Here is an 18,788-nt window from a genome sequence, read left to right on the forward strand (position 1 = left end):
TCACCATGGAAGGCCCATTTAAAAACACTTTTATGAGATAATACTGCTTGCTAATAAGGTTATAAAATAAGATGCCAGAGTGCTTATGGACTGTTGCATACAATATATGGAACTCCTTGGGAATCTAGAAATCTGAGAAATGGGGCTTCTTTGGGATATTAAAATGCAAGATTAATATCATTTTGACAGTATGATTCTAAATACATTTTTTTTCACTCTCTTACATAGGCCATATTACTATTTTCTCCAAGAGTCATTGCAAAAATCACAATAAAAGTCATCAGTTACTTTTTCCTATAATATTTATTAAGAGACTATCAAACCCTGCAAAGGAGGGCACTAAATGTTACATCCCAAGTTGCCTGAAGCTGTAAGAGTCAGAAGTGAACACAGAATTTTAACACTACTTCTCACCACTAGGAAGTCCTGGACCCTTGAGGGCTAGATGAATCTTATGTGCCACAAATTTCTACCCAATACCTTTGAAGCATATCCAGAAATGATCCTTGCCTGAGTCGTTGAATTCCGTTTGCTCCTTTTCTCCTTTAAAGGAACTTCCTCACTACCGGTGATGGACTCAGACAGAACTCTCTTCCTGAATCCTCCCTCCTATCAAGCAATCTTTTCATATAGAGAAGATAAGGAAAAGGCTAACAATGAACTCAGAGGGTACCTTGAAAACTGGTGTCCTAATGGGCGCTAATTTCCAACATGTCAAAGAACAAATAGCCTTGCTTCTGCTTTATCAGGAGAATTTCTGAACCCACATGGGACAGTCCTTACAGTTACTCAAGTTCACAATGCCCTGTTGTCTGTAACCCTCAAAGCTGTGAGCCATGGAATTCTATGGAACCCAGGATCCAGTGGTGTCCCATGTCCTCAGAGTTGTTCATATTCCAAAGAAATCTGGGTTCACATGTCAGCGAAAATCCCTCAGGATACAGGAACCAGGAAACTTCACTTTTCATTACTTAAGATTTTCTTGAATTTTATTATTAAATCTTTATAAAAACACTGAACAAAAGTGAGTGAGAAAACACAGTGGTTAAAAACACAAACTCTAGAGTCAAACAATCTCAACTGTACTCCTTACTAAATGTGTCCCTTGGGTAAGTTGCTCAATATCTCTGCTTCTACTTCTCCATTTGTAAAACTGGGATAGCAACAATGCCTACTTTATAGAATTAAGGGAATTGAACAAGTTAATCTTTTTTAAAAACATTTAAAATGAAGCCTAGCACATTTTAAGTGCTTATGTATTTGTAAAACAAAAACAAAAACTAAACTAAATAAATAAAAAAACAAATTAACTGGATTAATTTCTCCATAATCTAAGAGGTCTTTCTCCAAACATACTTTTTTAGATGTTACAATAGATGTTTATATACAATTGTGTCCTTCTTATGGTTGTTCATTCTGTTACATACATTGCCAGTGTCCACAATTATAATTTATAGTGATTGCCTAAAAGAATTATAAACTAACTGCCCAACAATTCATTGATAAGTGCCAATGGACACTGACACACTAGATTATTAGCTATATACTCTCTGTTTCAAAACTCAGTCTCATACTTCTAGGCAACAGCCTTTCTATCTTCTATCATTAGTGATCTCCTTTACTAATCTTTTCTAAGAGGTTAACCTTGATCAACAGTAAATATTCCACTCAATACTGCACTAGTTTTTTCTTAGATTCAGATTTACTATTCCACATTCTATCCCTTAAAGAGCACCTAGACCCTCCCTGTTTCTATAATTATGCACAAAATGTTAATGTAAAGCTTTCCATCTAACATTCTAGGCAGTATCTTTCCAGTCAAAACACTATTCTTGGCATAAGACTTTGCCCTTAATAATGCACACTGATCTACAAATAAGAACTCTTGTTAGAATGCCTCATTCCCCCAATCATGTTCCTCAAATATGGATTCCTTGCGGGCCATATAAGAAGCTTAAGAGCTTTTATCTATAATTCCCTGACACTGCATAGGGGCTACACAACTGCCGAAAGGTTTTCCCTAGTCTTTTCACTCATGTCACTCATAAGGTTTCTTCCAGGAAGAGATTTCCTGTTGTATAATAATAAAGACAATCTTACTGAATTCTTAGTGAAAATTTTCCTTGTTGGTAATACTTATAGGCTTTTTTTTTCCCTCCCAATGTTGTGTTTTTATTGTATGTTATTAAACACAGTAAAAGAAATGTCTCTGACTAACTCAGTTACAATTTCTCTTCACTATGATTTCTCTGATGCTGAAGTAAGGCTGAATGACCACTAAAGGCTCTTCCACACTGACTGCATATAAAGCGTTTCTCTCCACTATGCATTCTCTGATGGATAATCAGAGAAGAATTCTTACAGAAAGCTTTTTCACAGTGATTACATTTGTAGGGTTTCTCTCCAGTATGGTTTCTCAAGTGTACAATAAGGGAAGAACTCTCATTAAATGCCTTCCCACATTCATTACACCTGTATGGTTTCTCTCCAGTATGAGTTCTCCGGTGTGCAATGAGGTGAGAGCTACAATTAAAGGACCTTTCACACTGATTACATTTATAGGGTTTCTCACCAGTGTGAATTCTCCGGTGGGCAACAAGGTGACAGCTCTGACTAAAGGATTTTCCACATTTATTGCATTCATAGGGTTTTTCTCCAGTATGAGTCCTTTGATGCCTAACAAGATGAGCCATCTGGCTACAAGATTTCCCACATTTATTACATTCATAGGGCTTAATTCCAGAATGAATAATTTCATGTTTAGTAAGGGCTGAGCGTTCTCTGAAAGCTTTGCCACATTCTTGACAGTTATAAGGTTTCTCTCCCGTGTGAGTTCTCTGGTGAGCAATAAGATGGGAACTCCAACTGAAGGACTTTCCACACTCAGTACATTTATATGGTTTTGCTCCAGAGTGAGTTCTTTCATGTTTACTAAGGGCTGAATAATCCCTAAAAGCTTTTTCACATTCATCACATTTAAAGGGTTTCTCTCCAGTATGCATTCGCATATGGGCAATAAGATGGGAACTCCAGCTAAAAGACTTCCCACATTCAGTACACTCAAAAGGTTTCTCTCCAGTATGAGTTCTCTGATGTCCAATAAGATGGGAGTTCCAGTTGAAAGATTTCCCACATTCATTACAAACATAAGGTTTTTCTCCTGTATGGATTCTTGTGTGTACAATAAGATGAGAATTCCAACTGAAGGCTTTCCCACATTTGTTACATTCATAGGGTTTTATTCCAGTGTGAGTCCGTTCATGTTTAGTAAGGGCTGAGCGATTCCTAAAAACTTTTCCACATTTCTCACATTCATAGGGTTTCTCTCCAGTATGAGTTTTCTTATGCTGAATAAGGTAAGAGCTCCAAATAAAAGATGCTCCACATTTGTTATACTCATAGGGCTTCTCTGCAGTATAAGAGCTTGTATGTTGGGCAAGTAATGAGTCATACCCAAAGACTTTCTCCCATTCATTGTATTTATATGCTTTTTCTACACTACCAATTTTTTGATGTTCCATAAAAGATGAGAAGTAAAAGATATTCTCATACTCTTTATAGTCATACTGGTTTCCTCCAATTTGAAGTCTTGGGTGTTCAGTAACTGATGGGCTCTGGTTAAAGATTTGATGGCATTCCTTATATTCATAGAGTTTTTCTCCTGTATGTACTGCTTTATGATCGCCAAAATGTATAATATGATTGAAAGACTTCACAGCATCAGTACATTTGAACAGATGATCTCCAGTTTGCATTCCGACAGGGTAAACAGGCTGAAGAGACTGGCAGAAGGCTTTGTCATAATCATTATTTACACAGGTAACTTTATCTGCATACATTATGGCTGAATTACATCTCCAACTTTCAAGATGTGCATCAGGTTTATAGAAATGTTCTAATTGAGGAACTCTCTGAGATGGAACCAAGTTTAAGCTTTGGCTGTACTCTGTGCCAAGATCACAGAATTCAGAACCTCGTTGAGAAAGTACTTGTTTTTGCATGAAGACCATTTGCCTCATACCTGTACTCTGGTTCATGTGATACATTTCTAATTGGTCTTTGCATCCCAAAATTCCTAGCCTGGAGAGCCAAGGGTCATCCCATATATATCTTTGTAATGCCATTCCATTGGATTGTCCTTCCTCGAAAACGCTCTGTGCTGGAACCAATGCTTTGCTTTCAACATTTCTCATCCACTCTGAAACAGAAGCAGGGGAGCTGTGAGTGCATAAAGACCTCAAGATTCACTGGTGAAATTCATTATTCATACTATAGAAAAGGCTAGAGTATATTTCATTTTCAAGTACAGACATGTAAGCCAGAAAAATTTCGTAAGAGAATAGTCAAAAGTAAAAAATTGATAACTACAAAACAAAGTGTATAATAACACTACTAAAATCACTGAGTATTTTTACATGAAAAGGAACATTTACAGGAAAAAATTAACTATGAAGGGCTGAGCTACTCAAGCCATGCACATTACCAAACTGGCTTGCTTCATGGCTCAGCCTTAGCCATCTCCTGAGAATTGATAATATGAAACATTGTAAATGTTATTATACCTTTTCATGCTCAGGGCCTTGAAATAAACTTTACCAATTTCTCTAGATAGCTTGTAACTAATGTGATTTCTAGTGAAGATGTGCTTTCTCTCTAGGGATCTGAAGTCTGGGGAATCTCAGTCATATGGTACTACTGCCTATATGATCAACCTCCAGTAAGAACACTGGCTTAAGCTCAACCATGTCCTAATAGACATGGTTCCTAGTAGACAACTTTACAGATCATCACAATTTCTTGCTAGAAATATATAACTCCATTGTGAAAATATCAGCAGGAACTTATATTTGGCTTCCTCTGGACTCTATGATATTGCTTTCTATTCTTTTTACTGTAATAAACCATAACCATGATGTAGTGAGTTTCAAATCCTATAAGCCATCCTAGTCAATCAATGGCAGCCCTGGATACCCCTGACAAAAGAACATGGAAGGAAGGAAGGAAGGAAGGAAGGAAGGAAGGAAGGAAGGAAGGAAGGAAGGAAGGAAGGAAGGAAAGAAGGAAGGAAGGAAGAAAGAAAGGGCTTAATAAATAAGCATGCAGGAGATCTTTGGCAAGTAATATTTAATTCATTAAATAGTTACAATTTACTTCTGTATTATAATGTCTTCCTGCTTCCCATCTTGGTATTGGTAGAAGGTTATAAGAAAGTAAAGTATCAACAAAAGATTTCAAGCCAGGATGTTATTTATAATAAACTACTATGACAATAACTGTTGCTCCAAAGTCCAGTCAAGATTTAAACACATAAGACTTAGCAGCTCAAAGGGAAATCTTATCACAGTTTAAAGATTCTCCTAGAGAAGTAATTCCTGTGACCACTAGAGAATCATTTTTAGAGCAGTGACAAAAGAAATGGACTAGAAAAACAGCACAGTGAGTTGAAGTTTGAACATCTGTATTTAAATGCTAGCTCTACCACTAATCCTAAGCAGACTTTTGTGATGACTGAATGTCAATTTCTGAATCCAGCAAAATGCCTGCCAAATTGTGTGTGTGTGTGTGTATGTGTGTGTGTGTGTATGCGTGCATGCGTATGAGATCAGCAATGTGTCATCATGGCTGGGTTATCAATCCAATAATCAACAGAATCTGTATTAATTTTGTACTACTATTATAATAAGTTATCACATACTTAGTGAGTTACATAACACAGATTTATTATCTTATAGTTCTAGAAGTCAGCAACCCAGAAAAACCATTGTCTTATCTGGCTGGGGTTCTTGTCTTTGATTTGCCAAATAGGGGAAACACATATCCTAACAATTCTGGCAGAAAACTGAGGTAGAACATACCAGTGCGACCAACAATATAATACCCAGAATAATAGAAAGGAAAAACTGAGTAACAACATGCTCATAGAGGCTTTAATAGTGACAAATTTTTTGGTTGTGAGCCTAGACTTTAATGGCTGAGCCATCTCAGAGACAACTTCCTGAACAGTACACCAATAGTGCAGACACTAAGATCAACATTTAATCAATGGAACCCCATGAAACTGAAGTTTCTGTAAGGCGAAGGACACCATCAATAGGACAAAGCAGAAGTTTACAGAATGGGAAAATATCTTCACCAACTCCACATTTGACAGAGGGCTAATTTCCAAAAATACATAAAGAACTCAACAAACCAAATAATCCAATTAAAAAATGGAGTACAGATCTAAATAGGGAATTCTCAACAGAAGAATCTCAAATGGTTGACAAACACTTAAGGAGATATTCAACATCCTTGGCTATCAGGGAAATGCAGATCAAAATGACTCTGAAATTCCATCTTACACCTGTCAGAATGGCTAAGATCAAAAACACAATGACAGCTCATGCTGGAAAGGATGTGGAGTAAGGGGAACACTCCTCCATTGCTGGTTGGAATGCAAACTTATACAGCCACTTTGGAAATCATTGTGACAGTTTTTTAGAAAACGGGATCAATCTATCACAAGATCTAGCTATACCACTCTTGGGTATATACCCAAAGGATGCTCAATCATACCACAAGGACATTTGCTCAACTATGTTCATAGTAGCTTTATTGTAATAGCTGGATAACCTCGATGTCCCTCAACTGAGGAATGAATAAAGAACGTGTGGTACATTTACACAATGATGTACTATTCAGATGTTAAAAAACAAGGACACCAGGAAATTTGAAGGGAAAATGGATGGAATTAGAAAAAAAATCATCCTGAATGAAGTAACCCAAACCTAGAAAGACAAGCATGGTATGTACTCATTCATAAGTGGATATAGCTGTAAAATAAAGGATAACTATGCCACAATCCAGAGACTCAGAGACTAGATAACAAAGAGGGTTTGTGGGAGGCGAGGTGCCTGGATCTCCCTGGGAAGGGGAAACAGAAGAGATTTTGAATGGACTATGGACAGGTGAGGATGGAAACATGAGCAATCAGGTTGGGAAGGAGGGAAGAGTACTGAAAGAGGGGGTGCATTTCAGGGTCAAGTGAAAACCTGGTACAAGGGAATCTCACAGGAATCTACAAGGATGACTACAACTAAGACTCCTAGCAATAACACATACATAGCCCACTGGCCATCTTCTATGACCAGGCAAGACATCAGGAGGAGGGAGTGGGAAACCAACCCAGCTACATAACCTTCAATCTACAGTCTGTCCTGACTATCGAATGTGCTGGGGTAAGGGTGGCATAAAGATTGAGAGAGTGGCCAACCAATGATTAGTCTAGCCTAAAAATGATGCCCAGAGAGTAAACCCACACCTGACACCGCTTGGAGCACCAGGATCCACAGACTGGATGACCAAGAGACTTGGGTAGAACCAAGCATGACTGGAGGGGGAAATGTCAATATAATGATGCCTAACAATGTTCTGCTATACACATGGATTGGTGCTTAGTCCAACTGTCATCAGACAGGCTTCATCCAGCAACTTATGGAAAGAGATGCAGACCCACAGACCAACATTAGGCAGAGCTCAGGAAATCCTGCAGAAGAGGGGAAGAAAGGATTGTAGGAGCCAGGGGGATCAAGGACACCACAAGAAAACTCACAGAATCATCTAACCTGGGCTCACAGGGGCTCACAGAGACTGAACTGACAACCACAGAGCTTGTGTGGAACTGATCTAGGCACTCTGTGTTGGACTCTTACTGGCTTTTGGGACCCTGCTTCTCATACTGGACCACCTTGCCCAGCCTTAATACATGGGGAGGTGCTTAGTCTCACTGCAACTTGATATACCATGTTTTCTTGATAGTCATGGCAGACCTGCCCTTTCCTGAACAGAAACAGAGGAGTAGATGGGGGTGGGGGTGGGGAGGATAGAGGAGGGAGGGACTTAGAGGAGAGGAGGGAGGGGAAACTGTGACTGGATGTAAAATAAATTAATTAATTAAAAATAGCATGACAACTTAGGTCACATGAATATACATAATTAATTAAACTGTCAAAATCAAAAAAAGAATCCACAGGAGGCAACAAAAGACAAGCAACTCTTCACACAGGCAATCCTCCATAATATTACAACTTATTACTCTTTAGAAACTATGGAAGCTAAAATGAGAAATTCAGTCAACCATGAACTTTATACCCATTAAAATTATCAAGTGATTCCCAGATAAAACCTTGGAATTTGTTGCTAACAAACCTGCCCCACAAGAAATGCTAACAGAAGCTGGTGGTTCACAGGTGAGAGCACTTACTACTCTTGCAGAAGATCCAGGTTCAATTCCTAGCTCACAACCATCTATAACTACAGTTCCAGGGAATGAAATACCCTCTTCTGACCTCTACGGAGTTTTGCAATGCATATACATGAGGCACACACACATATACCCGTAAAAAAGGAAAATATTTTTAAGCAAGCAGGAAAGAAATGCTAACAGGGGCTGAAGGAATGGTTCATCAGTTCAGAAAATACACTGCTCTTGCAGATGACCCAAGTTCAGTTTCTATCACACAAGTCAGATAGCTCAAAACCACCTATAACTCTGGGCACCTGGACTCACTTGTGATAGTGCATACATGCACACACACATGCACAAAATTAAAAATAAAAATAATTTTTAAAAAAATGTTAAAAGAAGCTCCTTAGTCTGACATGGAAAAAAATCAGAAATACCTCAAAGAACACTAATAATGAAATTACATAGTAACACGACAGCAAAATCACATTTTTTTTCTTTTTTCCTGTTTTATGGAGACAGAGTTCCCCCCTATGTAGTCCTGGCTGTCCTGAAACTCACTATGTAGAGCAGGTGCCCTTATACTCACAGACATCCACCTGCCTCTGCCTCCCAAGTGCTCAGAATTAAAGGCGTGTGACACCACACTCAGCAAAATTACATTTTTTCTTTATAACATCTCTTTATCTGATTTTAAAGATAAAACAGCACTAGAAAGATGGCTCAGTGATACCTGCTACCAAACCTGACAACTTGAAACATTCGTATGAGAGAAGGAAAACACTGACCCTGCAAATCATCTTCTGACCTCCACATGGGTACTCACCTACTCCCACCCCACCCCACCCCCACACAAATAAATACAATTTAAAATTTTAAGAATTCTAACAATTGAAAATGAAAAAAATAAAACATCATTAATTACAAATGTGTGCTGATAACATAAAATGCATAAATATGTAATAAGCCAAGCTATACAAAAGCAGAATTTTTTTAATATTAACAAGATTTTAGTAGTATTAATCCAGGTAAGGTTATTATAGAGATGTTAATTGTAATCCTCAGCATAACCACTAAGACAATAACAACAACAACAAAAACTTGGTAAAAGAGGAAAAAAAGAGTAAATGATTATCTGTATTGGGAAGTAATAGTAATGTAGGTAAAGAACAGTAGTATACATGAAACTTCAACTTAAACATTTTAATGTAGCTTTGACTTTTTTAATCATGTGAATACATTGGCTAATATTCCAAAACTATTTTTGTTTATTTGTTGTTTTTCTAAGTGTTTGAAGCCATAGACTACAATTTGGAAAATGAAAAAGCAAATTTTTAAGTAGGTAAATAAATGAAAACTTATCTTAGAGAAAGTATAGCAAATATGAACACCAAGCACAAAGCAGACAGAAAGGGAGGGAAATTCAGCACACAACTGCAACCTTATGAGAGAGGCTCTACTCTCAATCAAGGGAGGGGAGAAGAGGAGAGGGGAGGGGAGAGGAGGGAAGGGGAGGGAAGGGAAAGGAAGGGAGAGGAGGGGAGAGAAGGGGAGGGGACAGAAGAGAAGGGAAGAGAAGGAAGAGAAGATAGAAAGGAAAAGAAGGAGAAGGAGGAGGAAGAAGGAAAAAAGGAAGTAGAAAGAAAGCTCCCTAGAGGAGATTCTGGAAGTATTAGAAGAGAACTCCTCTACCCTTAGCCCATTTATCAAAAAGCAGAACTTCAAGAAAAGTTCCTCATTCAATGCCCAGGCTTCACCTCACCTGGACAAGTGCTTTGAGGATATGCTTGCTCTACTGACCATGGCTCTTCTCCTTGTTCCAACAGGGAGATGACTTCAGGCTTAGCAATCTGATTCCCTACAGATGGAGGAAAAACACGTAATTTTGGTGACAAAGCTTTGGAGTTGCCAAAGAAATCTCCCCTTGCCTCTTCCTCCTGTAACTGCTCACTTAAGTGGAATATGCATATCCTTCTCCCTTTGTATTTCATAAGTATTAGGAATTTTATCTCTGAATCTTAAAGTTCAAGATCATCTCAGCTCTTTAGAGACACAACATACTACTTTCACATTATAGCTGAAGACATTGCAGAGGAAATAGCTGTATTTATTTGAGTAGTTTCTGCCTTACCCACAGAGAGTAGGTGTCCATAGGTCTCCAGCATCACGTCACGGTACAGAGTCCTCTGAACAATGTCTAGCTGCCCCCATTCTTCTTGGGTGAAGGCCACAGCCACATCCTTGAAAGTTACTGGTTCCTAAAAGAGCATATATGATCCTTCTCAGCCTAGGGCAAACCTTTCCAAATTTTCTAGGGATGGAATGAGGCTGACAGCCTTTGAGGAAAGAGACAAGATATAAAGGACTTACTAGATGTTATCAAGATTCTAAGATGTGGTGACTCACTTTAATCCCAACACTCACGAAGCAGAGGCAGGGGGATCTCTGTGAGTTCTACAGAGCAAGATCTAGGACAGGCACCAAAACTACACAGAAAAGCCCTGTCTCAAAAAACCCTGATCTTATAAACCTCTAATCTAAGCTAGCCCTTGCTGCCTATTCTTCAATATATTGACTTTTTTTTTTTTACTCCAACCAACAGAACTGCATTTATTCTATCTTCATAAGATGACTGTCTTAACACAAAAACTTGATTCTGTTGCAAAGACTGCCTTATCCCTCAAAACCCAACTCTCGTCTGATTCTGGTGCAGACTTCCTTATAACCTCAAAACTCAACTCCTGCAGACACCCTGACACATTCAGTCTTACTGTAGCCCATGACTGCTGCTGATCTATACTGACAATCTAGGGATGGTGAACATAAACTGACGAATCATCTTTTCAGCAAGCTCTCACCAAGATCCCTGCTACTCTGAGACTGAGAAGCCTGAATGTGGATTTCTGCCTCCACCTTTCCAACAGGAAGCACCTAAAAATACTGAACATACCATACCTCCTCAGAAACCCTCCCCAACCTTGGTGACAACGTTAATTTCTCTACTTTTCTTGCTGCTGATCTTTCCAAATCTATTTCCTTCAAAGATCCTGTTGTTTCTACAAAATGACAGAGAAGTGTCAAAATCTAAGCACAATGAACTTTAACATAGTCATAACAGGGACAAGCTGAGAGGCCATGCTTACTACCCTAGGGCTTCCAGCCTTGTCTGTCTCATACAACCTAACCCCTGTGGAGTGCTGGTGTGGACCACATGGTGAGCATTGCTGTGTGACAAAATTCCAGCATTTCGGCATTGCAGACCACAACTCTCTAGCACCTTTTAACTTTCATTTTTAATGATTCTCATTATGTGTTATGACAGTTCCTATTGGTGAAATTATTAAGGCCACTCCACGTAGTTAAAAGGAGATTTATTTAATGGCGTAACTTACAAATTAAGGGATAGGTAGGTCGCGGAGTCTGGGGAAGGTGTATCGCAGTCCAGCGGTGTTCTCTGGAGCTCTGCTTGGTACACCTCTCCAGTCCAGGGTCCCGCAACAGAGAGAGCGCCCGCCGATCCAGATCTCGGGTCCCCAGGCGCCTCCTTTCGCCCCGCCTTGTAGGCGTGACAGTTGCCGAAGTCTCAATGGGGTTTGGAACTTCCAGATCAAAGCTGGAATGGCTACCCACTACAAGTTCCCTTATGCCTTTTCCTTTGGGAAATCTTGTGTGGGCTTTGAAGGATGAAAAAGTATACAATGGCAGTCTCCTTAAACAAAATAATTTTTTGGAAAAAAATTCCCCACCACCATGAAACCACATAGTGTGATGACTCTATACCAGATATCCCCACTGTGCCCTCCTGATTAGACCAGGAATGGGAAAATTGGAGATTTACTAACTGGACACACCTGACCCTGAAAGGTAAAATCAGTAGCCCTCTTGAGAGTCAGCCCCCATCTGAAGGTATCTGCTGATCTATAAATGAATCTAAAAGCTAACCAGTAATTTAGAGCTGACCGGAGATTAAACTCATGTGAAAATAGGGCTGGAACAATAAACCTAAATGTATATATCCTGGACTCAGCAAAACAGGACATAGGGAGTAAAAATTTATGTCTCTATAGATACCCTGCATCCTGTCAGCCATCAGTAATTTCACACTTACAGTTCAGCCAGTAACTTCAAAGAACTATCTCACCCCTAAGCCCCTCGTCCAATCCTGAGATATGCAACCCACTGCATGTAAACTTTTCCTATATAAACTCCTCGTAATGAGTGCTCAAGGCTTCCTCCTCCACTCACTGTAAGGGCTTGGAGTGTTAGACAAAGTCCCTGCCTGGGCTTGGCTTGAATAAAGAAACCTTTTGTTTTTTCATCGGAAGTTAGTAAGCATAGAAAAACCAGGATGGTACATTATAATGGGAAAAGAGTAAGACATCAGGGCCTTCCCTTTGGGGAGTGTATGGGGAGAATAGGCCCATAGAATAATACTAAGACACATGGAAGGCAATTAGGGAACAATACAGTGTTCACGTTTCATCATATCCCTTGAGGGATGAAAATTGCTCTTAAATTGGATGAAAATTGCTCTTAAATTGTAGTTGAGTGTCCGGTCCCCAGAAGTCCTTTTTCCAAGGTCACACATTTGGATAAAGGCCTCCATTCCCTAGTGGCTTGAGAAAAGTTCCTGCTTGCTAAAAGCAGTCATTCTTCTTATCTCTGGCAGGAAGAACTTGTGGCCCTTCCATTGATGTAAGAGGGGTCCTAGTGGAGTTACTGAACCTTTGAGAATAACAGGCATTTAGATACTTGCTGAACTTATTGCTTTTGTCTCAGGAAAAATGCTGTAATGAAGTTAATGGCCACTTTCTATCCCTGAATCATTGAGTCTGCTTTCAGTCTTGCCTATGGCTGAACTACTGAGTATAAAAGGAGTAACCTTTTTTCAATAAACACTTGGGCAGTCATCCCAATTCACCCCCAGATTGTGTCTATATCCATCCTCACCCCCAACCCTTGCTGACTCCACATCTTCTCTTTGGGATCTGAACCCACCAAAGCTGGTCTCCAGCAGGGTGGAGGAGGAGCGTCTTCCAAAATAGCTTCAACATAATTAACAAAGTCAACACCCACACCCTAGCAACTGTCAACCCTGTAGGCTCCCACAAATTCACCTCCTACCCCTTTAAATATGTTCAAAAGTGAACAGAAGAATGTCTAATAATTAGACATAAACAAATTAAATCATTAGAGGGTTTCACAAACCCTGTTAATAAAACAGTGGCCATTGGTGACAACTATCAATAACCACCGAATCACACATGATAGAAGACTGAGAGATGTGTAACAAGGATATCAGTGTGACAACACCTAGCACTGGAGATTCAGAGATAGACAGATCCCTGGAGCTAATTGGCCAGCTAGCCTAACCTATCAGCAAGCCCCAGACAGTGAGAGAACCTATCTCAAACATAAGGCATCTTTTACCCTTAGCAAAGCTCTACTGCTTCAGGATAGCTATTCTAACTATTCATTAGAATATAGAGAGTTTGGGACTGGGCGAGTGCTTATTTAAATATTGTGTGATGTTTTTGTGAGGTCATTACAATGAAGTAATTTTTATTTAAAAATCAACAAACAAACACAATGTTGGTGAAATGACTCAGCAAGTAAAGGTTTTTACCACTAAGCCTACAAGCTTGTTCCTATGACCCATGGGGTGGAGGCAAAGAACCAATTCCCAAAAGCTCTTTACACACACACACACACACACACACACACACACACACACACACACCCACACACACACACGAGGGACTAAACAGCACTCAAGAAGCATTCTTAAAAATGCCAAATGAATCTACTTAGGCCTCTACTCCAACTACCTAGGACTGAAGAGATGACACTTAACTGACGTCATGAAAGCAAAATCAGGCAAAGTAAGAAGCCAGGGAAATCCAGATTCTTCAGATTAAAACTATAAGCAACGTGAGTGCCTTGTTTTGACCCTAATTTTACCAACTACAAAACTATGATAAGGTGGGGACCAGTGAGAAAAAAAAAATGGGATGTAAACTGAGCATTAGGTAACATTTGCTGGTGTGCTGTGAGATAAAGGTACTGTTAATTATATCCTAAAACAAATACCTAGAAATACAGGTATATCATACAATTCTGAGATTTGTTTTTTAAATGTTACAGCTTAACAAAAAGGCTATGTTAGAACAAGTCAAAGGCAGAAACTGAAAGCCAGATGTTGCTGAAGGTGATGAACATGAGTGTATATGGAAGGCAGAATAGGAGCAGAAGGATGTCCACATCCTAGCCCTCTGTTACCCTAACAACAGAAGGACTTACATATGTAACTAAGGTAAAGATGCTGAGACAAGAGTAACCTGTACTGTCTGGGTGGATCCATTGTAATCAGAAGGTCATACATATGAAGAAGGAAGAGGTAGGAAGACCAAAACGTAATGATGGAAACAGAAGTGGGAAAGATTGGTTTTAAGAAAGGAGAAGGGTAAAGATGCTACTTGGTGATGGAGTGCTTGCCTAACACGCACAAAGCTGTAGGCTAAATTCCCAGTACTGCCTTCACTGTCCAAGAAAGGGAGGATTCAAGTCAAAGAATGCAGGGGGAAAAAACCTCTCCTGGAGCCTCCATAAAGATCACAGCCCTGCATTCTGGATAATTGGTGGTGGTGATGTCTTGTTTGGTTTGCAGAGTTTGTTTTTAGTCTTTTTCAAACAGGATCTTATGTAGCTCAGGCTAGCCTCAAACTCAATCAGTGGGTAACTGATGCTGGTCTTCAATTCTTGATATTCTTGCCTCCACCTCCCCTAGTGCCGAGGTTACAGGCTTATTTATGGTAGTACTTCCAACTATGTAGGCCTGTTGTAGACTTCTGAGTTCAAAACAAGGGAATAAAATTGTTCTAAGCACCTAAGCTTATATTAATCTGCTGTAGCAACAACAGAAAGGTAATCCTCAGTTTATGTTCTATTTTTCTACTTAAAGATCTTTGGTTGTTTTTTTGTTCATTTGTTTGTTTTAATTAGGGGGCTGAAGAAAGGGTTGAGTGATTAACAGCACTTGCTGTACTTCCAGAGGTATCACCATCCCTAATTTCAAGTTCTAGTATAGAGCTATAGTAATAAGAAACACATGGTATTGACATAAAAAGATACACTAATCAATAGAATTGAATCAAAGACCCAGACGTAAATCCACACACCTATAGACATCTGATTATTGATAAAGAAGCCAGAAATATACAATGGAAGAAAGCCTCTTCAACAAATGATGCTGGTCTAACTAGATGGCATGGAAAAGAATGCAAATAGATCCATATCTATCACCCTGCACAAAATTCAAATACAAGTGGATCAAAGACTTCAACATAAATCCAGATACACTGAACCTGATAGAAAAGAAGGTGGGGAATAGTCTTGAATGAATTGGCATAGGAGACTTCTTCCCGAACAGAACACTGGTAGCATAGGCAATAAGATCAACAATTAATATCTGGGACTCCATCAAACTGAAAAGCTTCTGTAACACCATCAATAGGACAAAATGGCAGCCCACTTAAGACTTTCTGGACAATGAGACACATCTATTCCTGGCAGCAACAATTTACTTCCAAGAGAAAGATGGGCATCAAAGACACTACATACGGAGTTTATCTTCTTTTTGGCAAAAATAATCATTTGGAGAAGAAACCGTTCTTGCCTTGACTGCTCAACAAAATGTTTTATCAACTGGACATGCAGGACCCATAGGAAGGTGACTACTGAATTTTGCAAGGCAAAATGGTCCTTCAGGTTCCTGCTTCACAGAGGAGACTGCCATAGAGTCTACAAGACACAGAAAAAGCGACTGAGAGACTCTAGGCCTGTAGGCTGAATATGGATGCCTCAATATTGCAGAGAAACTTTGGATGACTATCCAGACAGACAGTTGTCTCTGTCATTCTAGATTTTTGGAAGTTTCTTACAATGCTCTTCCTGTTTACTTAAGTAATATTATATCCTTCTGAGGTCTTTGATGCAGTTGAAGAATAAATAGTTATAATTATTGTTTTCCTTGGTTATGATAAGAGATAAGTTAGATATGAAACCTTGGACCCACAAATATAAGACAGATGATAGAATATTTTCTTTAATTTTGTCTAATACAAATAGACTAAATATTGTAACTGTAATTCTTGCTTGATAACTGTTCTATTATATGTAATTTTACTATGTTAAAGTTAATACCTTCCTTTTTGATTAAAAAGAAAAGAGGGAAGTACTGTGGATGTTTTTCTGTATGCTGTGAATGTGTTGCTCTGATTGGTTGATAAATATAGCTGTTCAGCCTATGGCAAGGCAGCTTAGAGGCAGGTGTGAAATCAAAACAGCTAGAAAGAAAAAGGAGAGGCAAGGAGATACTGCTTAGCTGCCAACAAGAGAAGCAAGATGTAAAGATACCAGTAAGCTACAAGCCACGTGGCAAAGTATAGATTTATAGAAGTGGGTTAATTTAAGATATAAGAGCTAGCTAGCAAGAAGCCTGCCATGGCCATAGTTTAAAAATAATATAAGCCTGTGTGTGGGACCAAGCAGCTACAGGACGCAGGTGGGAGAGATTCCGCAGGACCAAAGTAAACATCTGGCTACAAGCAAAGACAGGAGAAATCAGCCTGGGAACAGATGGGGCAAAGGCTTATTATGCTCAGGACAGCTTGACCAGCCACTCTACCCCGTGGGTAGTACTACCAGCAGCAATGCACTTAGACACCTGAGCAAAATTTCCACAGGCCCCCTAGGCTTAAGAGTGTGGGAGGTTGTCAGACTGACTAATGAACGGAAACATCTTCAGTCTGAAAAAGAAGGTGGGAAAGCCTGACACTTTGCACTAAGGAAACTGAAGGCAGAACTAAGTAACTCATTCTAGCCCATAGGCCCATGGAACCAGTGAAACTGGCAGGAAAGCAGGAAGCAGCAATCAGGAGGCAAAACTATGGGGCAGTAGTCCAGCAAGACTCTCAAGAAGTCCCATAGACCTTTCTTGGTGACAATAGATAGAAGGTAGGAACATCTGCCATACAGGTAGAGACACAACAGGGTGGACAAGGGGACAGAAATCCAGACAGCAGATTGAGCCAGCTTTCAAACAACTGTAAGGCCTCTTCTCAGGCTCTCAGGCTGGAGCGGTTATAATACAAAATGGAACAGGAAGCTTCAGGACAGATTTTTTTTTAGAAAAAAAAGGATTCAAAGACTGTGGAAAAGAGACAGGACAGAAATGAATGGATAGAAAGAGTTCTGTGGTGGTGGAAAGAGATTCCTGGGCTCCCAACTCTACAAAGAATATGACCCATAGGAAGAAAATCAGACAACAGTTTATCTAGGAAACCCAATATCCAGCAGAAGACTCTAGAAAGAATATAAAGGATAGAACTACTTTTTGTTTTGTTTTGTTTTTGTTTTTCAAGACAGGGTTTCTCTGTGTCATCCTGGTGCCTCTCCTGGATCTCACTCTGTAGACCAGGCTGGCCTCGAACTCACAGAGATCTGCCTGGCTCTGCCTCCTGAGCGCTGAGATTAAAAACATGTTCCACCACCGCCTGGCGCTAGAACTACTTTTTTGTATTTTTATTTTGTAATTAATTTAATTTTACATATCAGCCACGGATTCCCCTGTCCTCCCTCCTCCCATCCCCAAGCCTTCCCCTCCAATCCACCCCCCCCATTCCCACCTCCTCCAAGGCAAGGTCTCCCCTGGGGATTCAGCTCAGCCTGGTAGATTCAGTTGAGGCAGGTCCATTCCCCTCCTCCCTATATCAAGGCTGAGCAAAATGCCTCAGCATAGGCCCTAGGTTCCAAAAAGCCAGCTCATGCACTAAGGACAGGTCCCAGTCCCACTGGCTGGGGGCCTCCTAAATAGTTCAAGCTAATCAACTGTCTCACTTAGGGCAAAGGACACAGTCAACAAGACAAAATGACAGCCTACAGAATGGGAAAAGATCTTCACCAACCCCACATCTGACAGAGGGCTGAGATCCAGAATATATAAAGAACTCAAGAAATTAGACATCAAAATAACAGTCCAATTAAAAAATGAGCTATACAGCTAAACAGAGAATTCTCAACAGAAGAATCTCAAATGGCTTAAAGACATTTAAGGAATTGCTCAACATCCTTAATCATCAGGGAAATGCAAATCAAAACGACTCTGAGATACCATCTTACACCCGTCAGAATGGCTTAAATCAAAAACACTGAAGATAGCTTATGTTGGAGAGGATATGGAGCAAGGGGAACACTCCTACACTGTTGGTGGGAATACAAACTTGTACAGCCACTTTGGAAATCAATATGGCGCTTTCTTAGAAAATTGGGAATCAATCTCCCCCAAGATCCAGCTATACCACTCTTGGGCATATACCCAAGGAATGCTCCATTATACCACAAGGACACATGCTCAACTATGTCCATAGCAGCATTATTTGTGATAGCCAGAACCTGGAAACAACCTAGATGCCCTTCAACTGAAGAATGGATAAATAAAATGTAGTACATATACACAATGGAGTACTACTCAGCAGAGAAAAACAATGACATCATGAGGTTTGCA

At 39.7% G+C, this 18,788-nt stretch overlaps 1 protein-coding gene across 2 annotated transcripts in view; it reads right to left on the bottom strand.

Annotated features, from left to right (window-relative positions):
• Nucleotides 1–284: 284 nt before the first annotated feature.
• Znf606 (zinc finger protein 606) overlaps nucleotides 285–18,788 on the bottom strand; it is a 28,877-nt gene continuing 10,373 nt past the window's right edge. The window contains exons 5-7 of one of the 2 annotated variants that reach the window (XM_052761365.1): nucleotides 10,356–10,482; nucleotides 9,987–10,082; nucleotides 285–4,198 (exon numbers count right to left, since the gene is read on the bottom strand). In XM_052761365.1, the coding sequence (XP_052617325.1) occupies nucleotides 2,223–4,198; nucleotides 9,987–10,082; nucleotides 10,356–10,482 (2,199 nt within the window). In that variant the 3' untranslated portion in view covers nucleotides 285–2,222. Of the gene's footprint in view, nucleotides 4,199–9,986; nucleotides 10,083–10,355; nucleotides 10,483–18,788 lie in introns of those variants that run through there. The other variant, XM_052761366.1, reaches the window with a different exon arrangement.

This window comes from Peromyscus californicus, unplaced genomic scaffold, assembly GCF_007827085.1.
Source record: "Peromyscus californicus insignis strain IS unplaced genomic scaffold, ASM782708v3 Scaffold_4__1_contigs__length_199733344, whole genome shotgun sequence".
Lineage (NCBI taxonomy): Eukaryota > Metazoa > Chordata > Mammalia > Rodentia > Cricetidae > Peromyscus > Peromyscus californicus.